Source organism: Oryzias latipes, chromosome 7 (genome assembly GCF_002234675.1).
Source record: "Oryzias latipes chromosome 7, ASM223467v1".
Classification (NCBI taxonomy): domain Eukaryota; kingdom Metazoa; phylum Chordata; class Actinopteri; order Beloniformes; family Adrianichthyidae; genus Oryzias; species Oryzias latipes.
In genome coordinates, this window is record NC_019865.2 from 31,050,377 (window position 1) to 31,069,744 (window position 19,368).

Here is a 19,368-nt window from a genome sequence, read left to right on the forward strand (position 1 = left end):
TGTTATCATGATAAATCCTAATGGTTCTGTCATCTGCTCATTCATGGATCTGGGATCTGAACCTCTTCCCTCGTCACAGGAGAACGGCACACATGCACGGCGCAACTTTTATATCAAGAAGCATTCGGATGATTGTTTGTGAGCTTTTCCCGCCAAAATGTCTGCAATTCTTAAGGTCCAGTTTGAGCTTTTAGCCAGCTTTCAGTCGACATTTCCCTCAGACATCAGCAGAGCAATATGACAACACACTGTGAAAAAGTCCCACAGCTGCAACAATCTGCAGAGTCAACGCGTCGATGCATCTGCTGCAGCCTCTCTGGAGGTTTGATGCAGCGGCAGGCATTCATGGGAAGCTCGTTCTGTTTGGGTCGTGCCCGTCGTTTCTGCTGCTCAGTCAGTCCATCAAATACTTTTTGCTTTAGGTGTGTAGCTTAAAGACATAAAACCTTCTATATTTTCCAAGTATAGGACACAGATTAGGACTTAATTGGCTTGGAGAACAACATTTCAATGTGTCTGAATCCTAGTGTAGATCATTGGTGTCTCACCTGGACAGGTTCATGGCCAAGGCATTCAGCAGCTCAGCATGTCTCTCCGCCGCCTCCACCAGGGGGATTTTGGAATTACATGAAGAAATATTTTGCACCTTCTCTGCCAGAGGTGATTGAGCGCCATCCAGCTGGGCTGCCAAACGTTCGTACTCCTGACAAGCACAGAGGGAGAAGCACAACCATCAAATGCACCACCTGACTGCTGTTCTGAAACCACAGCGCTTTGCAGCCACATTTAAATCCAAAGTCTGTGGCGATTCGACTTCCAAACCATCAAAGTATCATCAGATACTAGCTTGCATTGCTATTCTTTGCTTTTATCTTACATTATTTGACATTAAAATATTTGAGGATCTCAAAACTGAGGTCCATTCTTTCTAAATCTGACTTTGAGCTGGACATCCATGCTTTCATCTCCTCTTGTTCAGATTCTTGCAACTCTCTTTTTATCTGTCTTAACAAATCTGCTGTGGCCCGTCTCCAGCTTGTCCAGAACGCTGCAGCATGTCTTTTCACAGGAGCCAGCAGAATGGCACACATCACACCAGTTGGATTCTCACTACGATGGCTACCGCGCAAATTTAAAGTTGATGTTAAAATGATTGTTTGAACTTTTACTGGTCTAAAAGGACGTGCTCCCAATTCTATTTCTGACCTGTTGACCCCCTACATCTCCAATCAATGTCTTCGGACCTTCTTAAAGTCCAGAGAACCAAATGTAAAACTCTCCTTTCAAGCTGTAGCCCCTAGACACTGGAATGCCCTGCCAGTAACCCTCCATACGGCTGAATCTGTTGGTACTTTTAAAACACTTAAGACATTTAAATTAGGTACTTTTGCATGTTTTAATCCTTATTGTATTTTACAATAAGGATGGTAAAGCCCCTTGTGGTTTTTACTTGTGAAAATTGCTATAGAAATAAATGTCTTCCTATTCTTCTTCTAAAAACGGTGAAACTAGACTATTCCTATTCCTTCAGGAAAAACATCTCCTTTTCAAGACTTTCAGGCGACAAGCAATTCAAACTCTAACCAAACATTGTGTGGAGCAGAAAGCGTGCCAGGGATGTAGCATATGAAGACATCAGCAAGTACTCAACTGAATACTTTACACAATTAATGCTAGAGTTTGTAGAACTTTTGTAAGACTTCTCATCCTTGCATCAGGTACTTTTGGAAATGCTTCTGCTTGTCCAAATGTGGTCTCACCTCTTTGAGCTCCTCCAGCATGGGTGGTATATTGTTGACCTGAGCCACATCATCTACAGCCATGCTCAGCTGATCCTTCAGCTGGTTCTGCTTCCCCAGCAGGTCTTCAGCGTTCCTCTGACACAAACACAGTCACATGGTTTACAGGGCTTCACCACAGAACGGGTGCACCCCTCTGCACTCCTGTGAACTCACATGGAGGTCTTCCAGTGTCTTCTCGTTGATGTTGTTGAGCTCTGCAGCTCTGGCGGTGTCGTTGACGGCCTTGTTCAGCAAGTCTCTGAGCTCCATCATCTCATTGTGGAAACGGCTGAGGTGGTCTCGGATCGACTGGGACAAATTCTTGTTCTCGTCTTGACGATTCGCCAACTCTTGAATAACACGTTCCAGCACTGAAGGGGCAACAAACGAGAGAGACCAAGGCTCATATCCTATCTCTTTCCTTCTATTCTTGGCTGTCAGAAAGAGGACAGCGTGAGCTGAGTAAGGCCTTACTAGATACAGTTACACACTTGTCTTCAATAAAGCCACATTTGTAGTTCTATATCAGACACACACAAGTACATGCAGACAGGACAGTCCAGTTGTGGATCACACAACAAGAGGTGTCATCACACCACTGATCAATTGAAGGCAGCACAGACTCTTTGTGTGAGTGCAATGGAGGATGTGTTTGAACAAACGTACATTTCTCTGCCTGAGCCTTCTCTCTGTCAGCCAGTTTCTTCTGACCCACACAGGATCTGTCCCTCATGTCCCGCAGCATGGCCTGCACCTCCTTCATCTTCCTCTCCTGGTCCTCACTGTCCTGATCTGGATCCGTTTCATTTAGAGAGCGGTTTGTCATGAGCAGGATTTCTGCGGAAAAGGGAAGCACTGTCAGAGACGACAACAAAACTGGAACATCTACGGCCATTCACAACGGGGATGGTTGAACCGACATCTCATGTTCTCACATGGAGGATCACAGACTCTGCTCTGAACTGTCTGTTCATTGGTTTCAATGACAATCTTACCATTTATGTCCATGCTGATGTTGTTGACAAATGAAAGCAGATCTTCTGCCTGCTGGTGGGTGTTATTGGTGCTGATGTGCAGCCCCTCGACCCGGTCTGTCATCGCCCCCACCTGAGAACACAACAGTGCATCTGTGAAGCAGCTGGGACATTGTTAAAAACCCTTCTGTCCCACGGGGGCCATAGGCCGACAATGCTCTCGTATCAGTGACCCCATGCTTTTCTTTCTTCTTTGACCAACATTATAACAGACAAGCTCCATCTTAGGAAAGTGGATTATAACTGACTACACATAAGTCCACAAAGAGCGCTTTGTTTTCAGTCTTCATGTTGAATCCAGCTTGAGTTTTGGTTTGGGAATCTGCTCCCAAAGTCTGTATTCTTCCATTTAAAGGGAATTTTCCTCTGCAGCTACATGTTGCCTCCTCTGTACAGGCATCACACTTATTTCATGTTCTCATGCAGCAACTTCGACACACGAGATGACTCCAGGTACCTCCAGCTGCAACCAAAACCTCTCAGCTTCCTGCATGGAACGACTTCCTACGCTCCAAAGAAACTGGCTTTTTGGATTAATGTTGGAGTTTGGTGAAAGCAGGCAAAGAATCCAAAACTGTTCCTCTGGTGAAAGTCACTTCAAACGAATTATTCAATTTAATGCTCTTTAAATATTGGTAAAAAGATGTCATCCAAACCTTCACTTGAGTTAGAGTAATAACTTAACTGTTTGAAATGAACTAACAACAGTTTGACCATGTTTGATAAATATATTAAAATAAAACTTTAGACTGTTTTAAAGAGCAGGATCCTCCCACCGTTTACAGTATTTCCACTGAGGTGTAGAGCCAGTGAAGGATGCACGAAATGCAGTTTTTATAGATATCTGATATGCACACAATTTTATTTGGGTTGTGTGAATATCAATCATCAAAACATTTTTGCTAACTGAGCATTTGCTGGGGGCACTGATGGGGTCAGAGCGACTGAACGTTGGAGATAAACTATGTAGGTAAGATTTACTGTTAGAAATCTTACCTACGTTTCAAACCTGACAGTTACTTTTGAATGCAATTGTCTTCTGACACTGATGCTGTGCAAATACTATCATGCATTCTTTGAAAAATTGGTTGAATAGTAGGTAAATACAACCAGTTAAAGCCAAGTTATAAGTTCTGGTTTTTAATGATTACTTTACTGAGTAAAAGTCATTGTCTGCTGCTTATTCCTATTCAGTTTTGAACAGAAACAGTCCAAAATACAACAATTTACAGCCTCTGAGTCTAAAATCTCAGGTTTTGTTGGAACAAACAAAGATAAGGAAGCTGCTGAAGCACGTTTAACTATTCAAACACGGATGTCTCACCTTCTGTTGAAGTTCATCGATATCACCTTGAATGCCGGTGATGTCGGCATGGAGAACATCCGCCCGGTTCCCACCGTCTTCCAGTGAGCGGTTGAAACTCTCCACTGAGCGCTGACAGGATGGGAAGAAAGGATCATTAAGGTTCTGTGGAGGACCGCTGCACTGCATCATGGGAACCAAAGCAGTATGACTGATCACAGAGCTGTCAGGGGAGACCACTGTAAAGGCTGCTTCTGTCTGAAAACCCTTTCATGTCATCTTTTCATATACAGTTTGGTCCACTGAAGGCATCTGCACTGAGTTGGATCATAAAAACCATCATGAATTGCCCTTTGTTTGATAATTCTGCTATTTCTGTGGCAACATGAGGCAACATTACTTTTTATTTTTTAATTTATTTATCCCACAATGGGAAATTCTTCTCCACATTTGACCCATCCCCTGGGGGATCGGTGAGCTGCAGTAGCGAAAGAGTCTCCCCCACTGGGTGATGTTAATTGTTCATCATTGATATGGTAATTGCCCCCCCAGTACCATTGTTCATTCCCCTCCAGGAATCTAACCCTGGATTCCTGCGTGGCAGCTTTCTACCTTACCAACCGAGCTACCCAGCCGCTAAAATGTAAAAAACTTTTATTTATAATATTATTTAAAACTTTTCAGATACATTGCTTGTGAACTGGAACTTTAGCAATAAGATGATGGTACCCTGATGGTAAGATGATGCTTAGCGCTTAGAGTCCACTGTTTTTTTTCTTCACATTTATGTCTCAGCTCGGCTAACTCTGCTTCGTCTGTTAGCTGCTTCCTTTAGGGGGCGCCACAACAAACCATCCACCTCCATGTAACCCTCTCCCAGTGCTGTAAACCACCGCTTTTCAACCTTTTTGAGCCAAGGAGCATTTTGGCACACTCCCAACCAAAAATACAAAAAAAAAAAAAAGATACTCTGTTATCTGTATTAACAATATATGGTCTTATCAAACTCTCTTGAATAAGATTCAAATACTAAAAAAGTTTCTTTCATATCATTACCAGACTCAGTGTGAAACTTGGTCCTTTATGGATAAACACAGAGCTGATATCCTGGTAATGGTTAATGCTTTACACCAATTAGATAATTTTACCATGGTAACCTACTGTACCGCAGCACACTGAGTATAAAGACTAGAAAACATTTTTGCACTCATTTTCTTTCTCGGGTGCAGCAGCATTGCTGTCCCACAAAAGTCTGAGGAGGGAAAGAAAAAGTAGGAATAATATTAGAGGACATTTTTATTATTGTTTCCATACAAATAGGAAAATATCCCAAAGTTTAAGAGGAGCCCAAAAGGCAACAACCAGACAGTTCTTCACGTTGGGTTTGGACTCCAGCCACTGATCACATCATCAACACGTCACTAACAAAGCTGTTCCTGATTGGTTGACTCAACACAAGTCCAGATATTTAAACTCTGGAAACATGGCGTCGGGCCTCCGAAAGCACGCTGCCGCTAGAGTGCAGCCCCTGATGCTCATGGTGCGCCCCAGGACCTCTCAGCGCGTTTGTACATTGACTTGACATTAAAAACTGGACACCCCTGATGCGTAAATTGAGTCTGGCGTGAACGCCTCATTTCTTTTTGTCTAGTCTTGAAAATCCACCGCTCTTCTTTCCATCATGTCGACCAAATGTCTAGTTTTGCTGTCAACAAACACGGCTTCCTCCTGTCCTTCTTCCACCAACAGTGGTCGCATTTCTACCGACACCTGGTAGGTGATGGTTGTTGTGAATCAATTTGGCATGAACAGAGAACAGAAGAACACCTGACGCAGTTTCAGTAGAGTTCTGTCACGAAAGGGCAGGGTGGTTCCTGACTCGTGACCTTACAATGTTTCTGTTAATATTGCACAGATCTATACTAATGCAGCACAAGTGTGTTTAGGTTCTTCAGTGTTTGTCATACTTGAAAAGGCAAAATTAGAACTAATAAAAAAACTTGAAGCATCTTCCAGGTTTTACAGACTGTTTTTGTCATTCTCTACCAAACACTGATCTACAGAGAATGACTGTTTTGCATGGACTCACAGTGACGTCGTCTATGGTTCTGTTGAGGCTGTCCAGCTGAGCCCAGGCCATGGAGCTGGCATTCAGACTCTGCAGCTGGTTTTCAGCGGAGGTTAAGTTCTTTTGCAGATTGTCCAGATCGTCCAGCAGGACCAGGACACAGCTGTCACACTCTGGAAAGACAAGCACATCTCCTAAAGTGATCCTCAACCATTATCGTATTCACTGTTAACCGCTGTCAACATGTGAGTGTGCCTGTGTGTTCCTCTCACTTTCACAATGGATACCATGCTGGTCCTCTACAGGTACGCTGTACTCATGAATGCATTTGTCACATTGTTTTCCTGTCGTCCCATCAGGACAGTGGCACTCCCCTGTGCGGGGGTCACAGTGCCCCCTGCAGTCACACTCTGGAAAGACATGAGGCGATAAAAGGACTGACATGCTGCTTCAGGAGACTCATATGACAGTGATAGGTGAAGGAAGCAACTTTGAGAGAGGAAAAGCTGAAAAAGAAAGAATCACATTTCTTTGATGGAACCAAAGAAATGTTTTGGCAGACGGCGAGAGCACGGCAGCAACACCTTCTCAGTTAGAGCAACAAACTAAACAGCTCAAAATGTTCAGAGTTCAGATGGTTGACTTCTTTATTCCCCTTTGAGATCTTCTTGTCTAATTCTGCAGCTCTTTTTCTCTTTTCCACAGACTAAAGGCCGGTACACACCGGGACGAATATTCGCCAGGCGTTATTCGCCAGCGTTTTTTGTGTTCACACCCAGGCGATTTTCGCTGACAATGAGCCGAGCGAACATGCAATTTCATTCCCTGACATTAGATGGCGCTTAATGTAAAACAGAAATACTCCTGTACACAAGGTGGCGCTGCGCAACTTTATGCTTCTTAAAGTCGCTTTTCGCTCAGAAGAAGAGAGCAAGTATTTACACGCTTGTCAGAATAATACAGAGAAAACATTAATATTTCAAGCACCAGTAGTTCCAGCTCCAGTTCCAGCGATGAAGAAATTATTGTTCTGTTCAATGATGAAAGACGCCGGAAAAGACGCCGATTTTGGGTACATCCCATAATTACGAGGAGAGAAGAACATTGGGAGTTTTATCGACTAGTACAAGAGCTGAAAATGTATCATGAGCGTTTTCGGGGATATTTTAGAATGTCCGTCATTATTTCTTCGCGGCAGTGTAGACGCTACTTGGCGTCTATCTTCTTCGCTGCTATGTGTGCTCAGCAAGGCAGTTTTGTGTTTGAGCGCCCCCAAGTTGTGTTTTACTGTAACTTCAGAAGCTCCAGACACGTGAGCAAAAGCGCCATTCTCATTGGTCGCATAGTTTTTGACGCGGCGCGTCAAACCAAAAAAACGAACCCGAGGCGTTTTTTTAAAAAGTGACGCTTTGACGCGTGGCGTTTTTTCGCGTCGGTGTGCACACTCACATTGGTGCCCTTTGTTTAGTCACGAGGCGTTAAACGTCGGCGAATATGGCGCACGAAATTCGTCCCGGTGTGTACGGGCCTTAACACCCCAGCTCTGTTGCTGTGATTGTGGCTCGTCTGCCAGCAAAGCTCCTACATTCCTCCAACAATGATGATGAAAGTCTGAAGCAGTTTCAGCAGACACCAGTAACAGATGTCACAGAGGCCAATGACCTCTGGGAAAAATACGTTTTCATCGGTCAAGTTTCCTAAAAACGTATCATCATTACAAATTAATGTTGCCGTTTGAAAAATTACCATCAATTATTGGGCCTATATCATCCAAAGTCAACTTTTGAGTTTTTCAATGAAGGCTAATGTTTATTTCTCAAGAAAAGAAACCCCAAAGTGTTTTTTTGATCCATTTCTCTTAATCCACAAAAACAAGTGGGTTCTCACATTGTGATGTCACAAAGTGAGAACAGCCCCTTCCAGGAAGAGACTGCACTGCTAACACACACACACACACACACAATTTCTCCATGGAGCTAGCGGTGTTTGGCAAATACACTTTTATTTTCTATGCACAATCTGCACATCCTTCTATGTAAAAGTTCAGATGTTTGTTTTTGTGGGAGAAACAGACATGCTGCTCTAGGATGATGTCATGAAATGGGCGGCACCCACAAGGAGAGAAAGGCGGAGCCTCAGAGAATGAGCTGTGAAAAACACTAATATTTCATTAAAAAAGTTCTTTATTGTGCCTAAGGTCATAAATGACAAAATCTATGGATATAGTTTACTCTGAAAGACTTAAGTAAAGCATGATATAGACCCTTTAATGTAAACTTGTACAAAAAAAAAACATTTTTATTGACTAAAAAAAAAAGTATTTCAACATGTTTAGGAGTTTGTGGAAAATAAGGAGCATTTCCAAAGAGAACATCAGTTTTCCTCAGCTTTTTCCTTCACACTCACTCTTGCATCCGTTGGTTCCATAGTCCCAGAACCCCGGAGCGCACTGTCTGCAGTTCGGTCCATTGACTCCCGGCTGACAGGCGCACTGGCCGCTCTGAGGATGGCAGGGCTGGACAAGAGCAGCCGAGGCGTCGCAGTCGCACTGACTGCAGCCCGAGCAGGAGTCAAAGCCAAACGTCCCGTCCTGAGAAAGTCGGAGTGATCAAAGTCATCCTCAACAGCCCCGTCACAAGAAACGCAGAGGCAAAAATGAAACCTAATTTCACCATTTTTAGATTCTGTTTTCTAAACTAGGCTCAAAAAGTCTAAAACTAGGAAACATTTGTGGGGCATAAGAGCTACCCAGCATGCTCTCCACTCTGCTGACAAGTTACTTGAACCCTGCTGTAAAAGGGAATGCGAGTGTGACTAATGAGTATTCGAGTATCCACTGACACAAAGGCTGGGTCTCTGCTCTAAAAGATCTGGTAGTTTTCATTTCTATTCTTCTGCGATGCAGTTTTTCTACATTTGGGAAAAGAGAAAGAAAAAAACAAATCAGAAATGTTCCCGTCTTGGTTCCGAAGCAACCAATTCTCAGTTACTCATCAGGAGCGCATTGATTTGTATACAGCTCTTCTAAAATCAGTGCAGATACATGTTCAGAGAGAGGGAGGCAAAGCTGGAGTCCGAACTGACGATGATGCAGAGGTGAGGGCTGCATGTACCTCACAACGCTCACAGCGAGGTCCGGTCACTCCAGCCTTGCAGTGGCACTGCCCGGTGTGGGGGTCGCACGACTTAGTCCCACAGGGAGAACAGTCACATTCTGCAACACACGTAAAGGTAGGCTTTGGACCGACGTTGTTGTTTCAGCGCTGACAGGCAGAATGTTCAACCCATGCTGCTCGCTCTTTTTATCCTAAAGTGTCTAATGCCTCCAGATCCCTAAATAGATAGACTTTAATAATCCCGAAGGAAATTTTAAGTGGCCAGCTGCCCATACTTAAAAACACAATCATTCCTAAAAGAGATAAAAACACAATAAATATATTAAAATATATAAAAGGATAAAAAGAATAAAAGCAAGTATAAACAATTCCTAAAAACATGTCAAGTTTCCCAGAAATTCAGCTTAATCAAAACCAGAAGCAAGAATAAAAGCTCTCAACACAGAGTGTTGTGCAGTCTGATGGCTCGTGGGACAAAGGACTTTCTAAGTCTGTCCGTGGTGCAGCGTTGTGATAAAAGTCTGCTGCTGAAGCTGCTCTTCCTTTCACTGAAGGCGTCATGCAGAGGGTGTGTAACATTGTCCATAATTGCCTGAAGTCTGGACAATGTTCGTTGTTCAGCCACCTCCTCCACTGTGGCTAACTTCAGTCCCACAACAGAGCTAGCCCTCCTGATGATCTTATTTAGGCGGGTCAGGTTTCTCTTGCTTGTGCCGCACCAGCACACTACAGCGTACAGCAGAGCACTTTCAATCACCGTCTGATAAAACATACTGAGAAGCTTGGTGGAGATGTTAAAAGAGGCCAGCCTTCGCAGGAAGTACATCCTGGATTGACATTTTTTGCTGAGCAGGGTGGTGTTCTCGTTCCAGTCCAGTTTCTTGTCCAGCACCACTCCCAGGTATTTATAGGACGTGACTGTCTCCACCAGGTCACCGTCTATGCATATTGGCTGGGAGAGAGGGGGTTGTCTTCTGAAGTCCAGAATCAGTTCTTTGGTTTTCCTGATGTTCAGCTGGAGCTGGTTCTGCTTGGACCAAAGAACAAAGTCCTGCACCAGCTGTCTGTACTCCAGCTCCTTGTCCTCCCTAATGCAGGCCACAATGACGGTATCATCCGAGAATTTTTGGATGTGGCAAGCCTCCGTGTTGTGTTGGAAGTCGGTCGTGTAAAGAGCGAACAACATCGGGGAGAGAACTGTGCCTTGAGGTACTCCCACACTGCTGCAGAGTGTTCTGGAACGGCTGGCCCCCATTCTGACAAACTGGGGTCTGTCCTTGAGGTAGTCCATGATCCAGGATATTAAGTATGGCTCCACTGACATACTCCTGAGTTTTTCCTGCAGTATTGGGGGTTGGATTGTGTCAAATGCACTGGAGAAATCAAAAAACAACATTCTCACTGCACACCCCCCTTCATCAAGGTAAGTCAACGTGCGGTGGAGGAGATGCAGAACGGCATCCTCCCCTCCCACCTTCTCCCTATATGCAAACTGCAATGGATCCTGGGCATGTTGCACCTGGGGCTTCAGCAACTGCAGCACTAACCTCTCCATGGTTTTCATTATGTGAGAGGTCAGTGCAATTGGTCTGTAGTCTTTATTGTCCCTCGGCTGCTTGACCTTGGGCAGAGGAACGATGCATGAGGTCTTCCAGAGTGTTGGTATTTTACCAAGGTGCAGGCTCAGGTTAAAGAGATGCTGGAGAGGACCTCCTAGCTCATCTGCGCATGTCTTCAGGAGCCTGGGGGACAACCCATCTGGGCCTGCTGCTTTCCTGGTCTTCAGTTTCTTCAGCTCTCTTCTTACCTGATGTTCAGTAAGAGAGGTGTAATGAGGAAGAGCTGATTCCACCGGTGCAGGTTCATTTGTAGGATGAGGAGGGAATAGGGGGGCACAGGATGAGGTAGGTGTGGGGTGTGCGGATGAATTAAACCGATTAAAATGATAATTTAGATCATTGGTTCGCTCCACACTGTCTCCTCCAAATGCAGCCCCTTTTTTACACCCTGTGATTGTTTTCATTCCATCCCACACTTCTTTTATGTTGTTTGCTCTCAGTTTCCGCTCTATCTTAGCTTTGTAGTTTTCTCTGGAGCTTCTCAGACAGCACCTCAACTCAGCTTGCACAGCTTTTTTCTTTTCCAGATTCTTTTCTTTGTAGGCTCTCTTTTTCCTGTTTAAGAGCTGGGTTCCTGTTGGAACCCAGCTTTTCCTGGGTTCCAGTGATACCTCTGGTACTCTTGTTCTGCAGAAATGTGCCTGAATGGGAATGAATGAAAATTGTCCTACTGCAGCGCTAAGCGGTGTGTTTTCACTGAAGCAGATCCATCAGGAGAGGCTCCCTCCATGATGTGGTGTTTGGATTCACTGAACTGAACCCTTCTCTTTCACAACCAAGCATATCAATAGAATGTAAAAAGTGCATTCAGCAGTGATGGAGGGGGAGTCAGTTCAGGGAAACCTCTACTAACTGTTAGGTTTTAACTGAGGATAAGCTGGATGTTTCAGGCTCAGCAGCAAATGCGTGTGGTTTGTCACTTTAAGGTGACTGCCATGTGTAATTCAGTGTCCGTCTGTGAGCCTGCATGGAGTCCAGCCCACAGACCACGTTGTTCAAGTCTCCTTGTGACAAACACGCACAGATTCTCCCAGACTGAAATCCTCCAGCACCACTGGGAGGACAGCAGTCGTTTCATAATAGTAGATCATTTTTTGTAAAGATTGGAGCTCCATAATTCCTGCACATTTACTTGTTTCGGTTTTCTGACACTTTCAGGACGAAAACAGTTACAAATCTGCGTGATCCCGCCCGCCTATAATGTAGTGAAGATACTGAATGTGCAGCGACTGACTGGTGCAGTTCTTGGCACTGATGGCGTCTCCATAAAACCCTGGAGCACAGAGGTGGCAGTGGTCTCCTGCAGTGTTGTGCATGCAGCTCAGACACTTTCCCGTCTGCGGGTGACAGTCGATGAACAGCATGTTGGGGTCGCTGTTGCCGTTACAGTTGCATGGCTGACAGCTGCTTCCGAGAACCATCGGGTTGCCATAGAATCCAGGGGCACACCTGTCAAGAGGCCCAGGGGTAAGTATGCAGAATGGAGATAAACCTATGAGGTTAGATTTGTTGCTTAAATATCGTCTGTCCGTAAAAAGGTTTTGTACTTGTCATAAGATTTGTGTGACTGTATAAAGGTTTCAGAACTCTAGAAGAGAAATGATCCGTCGGTAAACAGTTTTGTAACTGTAGCAAGAAATGTGTGCGTCTGTTAAACTGTTTGGTAATTGTAGAACAAGTGTCCGTCTGTAAAAAAGCTTTCCCCGTGTTTCCGCGCACATGGGCATGTGCATCGATCTACAATGACAAAAGTTATTAGTATGATTCTTTCTTCTTCTCAATGAATCAACCAATCAGCAGCCTTTTCACTGTCCCCCCATCGGTGAGCAGCTTGGAACAACTGATCAGATCAATAATATCCATGCCAGATAGTCTCGTCATTCTGCACCAGAGGTCTGAAACCGGAGGCTCTGGAGCTGCATGCGGCTCTTTTATCCCTCCATTTTGGCTCTTCGGCCTGAAGGAAAATGCTGACAATTTCACACACATTCACACACACACATTCCCACACTGATGGCGTTTCCCCACTGAACACTGGTGTCAACCTATAACCACCAGGAGAAACGTAGGGTTCAGTGTCTAGCACAAGGACATTTCAACATATGGGCAGATAAGGCAAGAAACAAAACGTGCGATTTTCAGATCGGGGTCGACCGCCCTACCGCTACACCACAGCCATTTTGATTTTAAAATGTGAAATAACTGAGGAAAAAGATGGTAAATGATTGAATCTGTTGTCAGAGCGGTTTATTAGTAGAATAAGCTTAAGGCAAAGTCCAGAGAAAACGTTCCTTAAGTATAACTGCGTTTATATTTTATTTCACACATATTTTGTCATGTTTATATTTGATAATAAAAGGAGAAAAAGTACAGAATTCTCACCAAAGTTGACCATGTATGACTTGCATTTTCAATTCAGGTAAATCTGCTGCAGCAGGAGGATCCTATGTAACAGAGACTGCAGTGGAAGAAACTCGAATGCTGCTGTCAAAAGTCAATCAAAGTGAAATTGCTTTACATGAAAAAATAACCCTGTCATAGTTCAAATATTTAAAGGTTGCAATCTATAGATACATGTCTCTCACAAAAACATCAGGAAAGGTTATTTTTCTAAACCATGAAGTAAGTCTTTGCAGCTCTGGGTTTCGGTCAATAAGAAACTGGACCAAATGGATCTTTTAGTGTTGAAGGTTGCAGATCTACATGAAAGAAACGATAAGGAAATACCCAAAATATGGTAACTCATGTATTTTAGTACGACACTGCAACTAAAAAAACACACGTTGATCTTTTGATTATGTCTTCTGCCATTTCTTCTCATCTCCCTCATGTAGAATGAAGACACTTTTTTTTTCTTCCCAGCATGGATATCAAGCATCTGATTGGCTGGTCCAAGCACAGACGGGTGACAGTGAAAGGCTGCTGATTGGTTGATGAAGCAAACTCTTGTCATCGTAGATCAATGCACGTGCTCGTATGTGCATGTGACGTTCCACACAGGGACAAAGCATTTTTACAGATGGACAACCAAGAAAAAGTTTATGCACATATTTCTCCCTACAGGTATAAAACCTTTTTACAAACTTTAGCAACACATCTAACCTCATGGAGACATTTCAACACCGTGTGAAGACAGAGCTGGTTCACCTTTCACATCTGGGTCCAGCGTAACCCGGCATGCACAGACACTGCAGCGAGTCGCCTCCCTGCACACAGCGCTCTGCAAAGCTACACACACGTCACGGATTAAAGGCGCACATGACGGTGCACAGATCACAACATGATGGTCACAGACAGAATTTGCTGGAGAGTGAATAAGTAAAATGTAAAAGGTTAGCATTTACTTGTTGGACGGCGCCCTCAGGGGGCAGGGACAGCTGGAACACGCCACTGCCTGCCCATCAAGACTGTTATTACCCAGAAACCCCCCCGTGCATTTCTCGCACTGGTTCCCGGCCGTGTTGTGTTGACAGTTCTGATTAAAAAGGTCAATGCCGTTAGGTTTCCATTAAATTTCTACAATGACTTGAAATTTCAGATGGGGGATCCTCACCAAGCAGAGCCCTGACCCGTCTAAACACTGGTCCGAATGCCCATTACAGTTACAGGGAACACATTTCCCCATAAACAGGCCGATGGTGTCTCTGTAGTAACCAGGAGCACATTTCTGGAAACATGAAGCAAAACATTAATGCTAGCCGGTTTCAGGTGTGGCAGTGTGAAGGTAACACACTCCCGAGGGTGCAGCCCCCACCTGACAAGAGTCTCCACGGTAGTTGGCTGGACACATGCAGATTTCCACATTATTGGCATGCAGTCCATTCGGCACGCTCTCTGCAGCTTCCAGCACCACGCCACGCAGTGACACGGAGTGGGCGGACTGAGAGTGGAGGGCTCGGATCTGCAGGGACTCCAGACGTACCAACACCATCATCAGCTCCTCCCGAGAAACAGAGTTCCCGGTCCTGGAATGCCGGAAACTTCCCTGCGGGGAGAAAATCAAGCAGCTCTTCCATAGGTGATCCACAGCACAGCACAGCGAGTAATGGTTCAACATGACTGAGGCTCTGTGCCTGCTAAGCTAACAACGTTGTTTTATAGAATCTCCCTCGTTCTGATAACTTGGACGTGAGCTTAAATCCTGGAAGTAACTTTACCTCAATGATGCGAACTTTTCCCTCATGAGGAACCTCGGGGGCAGAGTACTCCCTGTGCATGAACACCAAGGTCATCTGGTTCCCCTGCAGAACAAAACACCCAGGCTGCACTAAAGCACCGTTTCATTTGCTGTTTGGGACACTTCCTTATGAATCAGAGGAGGCTCAACCATGGGAGGCTCTGTGAAACAGGCTGGATGGTTTAGAAGGTTGGTGCCTTTATGCAGAAAATCCTTCAGAAGCTTTCACACCTATCTGGCATGCGTGGATGTATGTGTGGCATGATGTGAGTTGCACCTTCAGAATGACATCAGGCCTGGATGCTTCTGGAGGCAGAGGCAGAGAGTCTCCTCTCATTGTCTGGGTGTGAAGGCGATAACTCAGAAGTCCTCCGTAAGATGAGACCTGGAGAATCACAGCGGCAGCCTCAGTTAGTGACAAACTTCAACTGTACATGCAGCCATCATGCTTTAGCAGGTGAAGTCTGAAAGCTCTGCAGAATCAAATCAAAGCTCAACAACGACTCCCGAGAGTCCCAGATATGAAGCAGGAGAAAATCCAGGGCCTTGATGTCTGACATTACAGCCTTGGAGTCAGACATCGTTCCTGCATCCTAATGTGGATGATCTGTCAGGGTCCCATGCAGCTCAGATCAGCTTCCTGCTAGATCTCTCTTTTTATCTCTTCTCTTTACATGAGAGCCTGCATAAAACCAACTATTTAAAATGCCTATTAAACATACAACAATGGGTGAAATCAATTATTATTTAGTTTTTAACAAGATGGATTTAAGCTTATTAAATATATCAATTTTAACTGAAACAAACACAAACACTAAACTAAACACTGAACTGTTTGGTCCGAATGACTTTGAAACTGAAGAAAAGATTTTGAAGATCTGCTGCTGAAACATACAGAGCTGAAAGCTTCAAGTGTTTTAAACCCAACAAACCACTTTATTAGCTTTCAATCAGCGTCCCGTGTTTTTTATTTTATTTTTTTAAGACTAAAAATGTCTTAATGTTTACATTTTTTTAAATTGCTGTTGAGTCAGTGACAAAAATAAGGACTTTTAGGGCTTTGGTATATTATTCCACAGGACACTTCTTCATTCTAAAGTCAGAATCAATGGTTCATGGATTTATCTACTTTCTTTAAACCAGATAAATGTACTCGTCTCGTCTCTGCAGAGAAAAGCCGTAATAGTTCAACAATGTCACAGCAGCTGCAGACATTCTTTCTCTTTACAAAAGACAAAACCAGAAAAGAACAAATGAGGATTAAATGAAACAGAGATTATTAATGATCTAAGATGACAGAAACAATGACGACAAGCATAGGGGACTGCTGAATCTACTGAATTCAGAAAATGCATGCAAAGTTAGCCACAATTTTCCAGGAAAGTTATAGAAATGTTGTTAATAACAGAGGCTGCAGTGTTTAGCGCTCTTGCCTCATGGCAAGAAACCAGAACATCAATGGGGGACCTTTCTGGGTGGAGTTTGCATGTTCTCCCTCCCCGTGCATGCGTGGGTTTTTCTTCCTGGACTCTGGCTTCATCCCACAATCCAAAAACATGCTTGATAGGTTCATTGGTCACTCTAAATGGTCGTTAGGTGTGAATGTGAGTCCTCGCAAGTGGCTGGGATAGGCTCCAGCAGCCCGGTGACCCCGAAAAGGGAAAAAACTGATTCGAAAATTAATGAAGGAATGAATGAATGAATGTTAAAAACAGTCCGCAGTCAAAGGAAAGAATTTTCTGTTTGTTAAAACATACAATAGCTGGATTCTAGATAAAACAGTTTTGCATTTACTCTGTTCAGCACTGATTTCTTCTCTTCTTTACCTTGTCCCCTAAATAGGTGTTGGGTGCATTCCAGTACAGGTCCTGGTAGACATCAGGAACGTCACTCAGGTCAGCTTCCACGAGGTCCTGATCCGGATACTCGTTTACAACAACCTCCTGCCTGTCTGCTCCGAGCAGAACCCAGCCTTTCATGTCTATTATCTGCAAGACAGGAAATGAAAACTCCTGAGAGGGAGAGGAGATGGAAGATTACAGAGCCAACATGAAAAAAGCAACCAAACTGTGCTTTCATCCTACTTTTTGCATTGTCCTGATGGAATGCGTGGAGCCCACTGGGGGGCACTTGAGGGGACTCGACACTTGGAGTGACATGGACAGTAACATCTGCATCTAGCCCTTCTGGCTGTAAGTCTTTTTAAAGCCATCCTCATTTACAGACTGTCAACATTTCTAGGATCATTTTGTGTTGAATTTAGATTAAATTCTTTAGTTGGTATTTTTTCAATACAACAAAAGAGACGAGAGACCACATTTGATCAAAACTGGCCTTGTGTGGTGAAGGATACATTTTTCTACATGTTACTATGGCTGAACCTTGATGACTAAAGATGTAAAAACCTCCTTTTGTCTTAAAAGTAACACAAAAACAGACACTGTGCCATGTGTATTTGCATTCTAGTTGTGAAGAATACACAGATTTTTTCTGAAAACATCTCTTGGTCACTTTCATTGACCAGTGTTCAACTACAGACAATATAAATCTGTTTTTTTTGGAGTTGTCTGAGGCCTGTTTATTAAAGGCTGGCGTGGAATTAAAGCATAAATCAGTGTACAGACCTTTAATGCAAATATCTGCATTTTTAAACAGGAAATGTGCTGAAAGATGCAGTCGTTCATGCAAATGTTCACAGGACTAAAGGCTGAATTAAGGGCCAAACAGTTTTCCACAGGTGAATCAGGTGCTTATGATGTCACACAAAATTCCACCTTAAAATTGTTTTCAGATGAGGATGGATTCTGGGAGAAGCCTGACGCACATGCATTTGTGAGGAGCAGACAGCAAGCAGGCATTACTGCACAGTTTGATAAAACATTTCAGATTTGGGAGGAAGTGATCTGCCACCTTGATGTGGTGGAGGGGTATGAGAGGCTAACGCTCCTGGTACGGTCCTAGGCCCCAGAAAAACCCTCGGTGATGAGCCAGACTAGGAGAAGTTCAGGCCCCTCTCTATGAGTAAGACAATCTAGATCTGTTTGGCATCACTGGGCCCTGGGGTTGGAGCTCCAGGCTTTTCACATAGGCCGTAGCCTAAAGTGTGGTCATGGGGTCACTGCCCTGTGGGACAACTACCAACACCACAGTTCTAAAGGGGCTGATGCAATGTGGTTTGGATGGCAGGTCGAAGGCAAAAGCCTCGGCAGCCCAATTTCCAGTCAGAGAATCTGTCTTTTAGGAATTGAAACGTCATTTCTCTGATAGGGAAGGAGCCTGCCTGTGCAGGAGGTTGAGAGGTACTGGCTAGAGGCTAGATATAGTCAGGGTCACCTCCAGGCACAGCCAACGCTCTGAAACGCATTCCCTTGGGAGCAGTTCGACTATGGCTGTGGGGGGAGGTAGCAGGCTGGTGTGAGCTTCCTCATGAACCTCCAGCCCAGGTGCCAAGTGTTGGAGTTTACCCCAGTGGACGAGAGGGGTGTATCAAACCTCAGATTCAGGAAGAATAGCGCGGCTTCCGTCCTGTTCGTAGAACAGTGGATCAGCTCTACACCCTCTTTAGGGTGCTGAAGGGCTTGTGGGAGTTTGTTTAACCAGTCCACATTTGTTTGGTGAATTTAGCCGGCAGTAGGTTAGATTAGAGCTGTTCCTGGAGCATGCTAGACTCCAGAAGGGCTGTCCTTTATCACCGGTTCTGTATTCCTCTCTTGATCTTTCTGGGGAAGCCAGGGGCCAGAAGAAGTCTGGTTTGGGGACCACAGGATTTCCTCCCTGTTTTTTGCAGATGATGTTGTTCTGTTGGCTTCATTAAGCTAGGACCTCCAGTATGCATTGGTATGCAGTCGCTGTACCAGTCTGTTGTGGTGAAGGGAGAGCTGAGCCAGATTTACTGCTCAATCTTCATTCCAATACTCACCTATGGTCATGAGCTCTGGGTCATGGCTGAACAAACAAGGTCCTGTATACGAGCGGCTGAAATGAGCGTCCTCCTTAGGGGGGCTGGGGGCTCCCTTAGAGATAGGTAAGGGAGGTGGCTCGGGCATCTGGTCCGGATGCCTCCTGGACGGCTCCCTAGGGATGTGGTCCGGGTCCCATTAGGCGGACACACCAAAGAGACTACATCTCTCAACTGGCCTGGGAACGCTTTGGAGTCCACCCAGAATAGCTGGAGGAAGTGGGCGGAGTGAGGGAAGTCTGGGCATCTCTGCTTAGAGTGCTGCCCTGGGACCCGGTCCCAGGTGGGGGGAAGAAGATGGATGGATGGATG

At 44.6% G+C, this 19,368-nt stretch overlaps 1 protein-coding gene across 2 annotated transcripts in view; it reads right to left on the reverse strand.

The window, feature by feature from the left end:
• The window catches only part of lama5 (laminin subunit alpha 5), a 129,066-nt gene that overhangs the window by 29,470 nt on the left and 80,228 nt on the right, over positions 1-19,368 (reverse strand). For both annotated transcript variants that reach the window (XM_023957049.1, XM_023957048.1), the window contains exons 38-55: positions 16,925-17,086; positions 15,376-15,483; positions 15,079-15,162; positions 14,676-14,906; positions 14,475-14,588; positions 14,266-14,396; positions 14,069-14,149; positions 12,156-12,370; positions 9,300-9,400; positions 8,593-8,776; positions 6,459-6,596; positions 6,208-6,359; positions 4,140-4,250; positions 2,777-2,888; positions 2,448-2,618; positions 1,956-2,152; positions 1,761-1,877; positions 549-703 (exon numbers count right to left, since the gene is read on the reverse strand). In XM_023957049.1, coding sequence (XP_023812817.1) covers positions 549-703; positions 1,761-1,877; positions 1,956-2,152; positions 2,448-2,618; positions 2,777-2,888; positions 4,140-4,250; positions 6,208-6,359; positions 6,459-6,596; positions 8,593-8,776; positions 9,300-9,400; positions 12,156-12,370; positions 14,069-14,149; positions 14,266-14,396; positions 14,475-14,588; positions 14,676-14,906; positions 15,079-15,162; positions 15,376-15,483; positions 16,925-17,086 — 2,564 coding nt within the window. The remainder of the gene's footprint in view (positions 1-548; positions 704-1,760; positions 1,878-1,955; positions 2,153-2,447; positions 2,619-2,776; positions 2,889-4,139; positions 4,251-6,207; positions 6,360-6,458; positions 6,597-8,592; positions 8,777-9,299; positions 9,401-12,155; positions 12,371-14,068; positions 14,150-14,265; positions 14,397-14,474; positions 14,589-14,675; positions 14,907-15,078; positions 15,163-15,375; positions 15,484-16,924; positions 17,087-19,368) is intronic.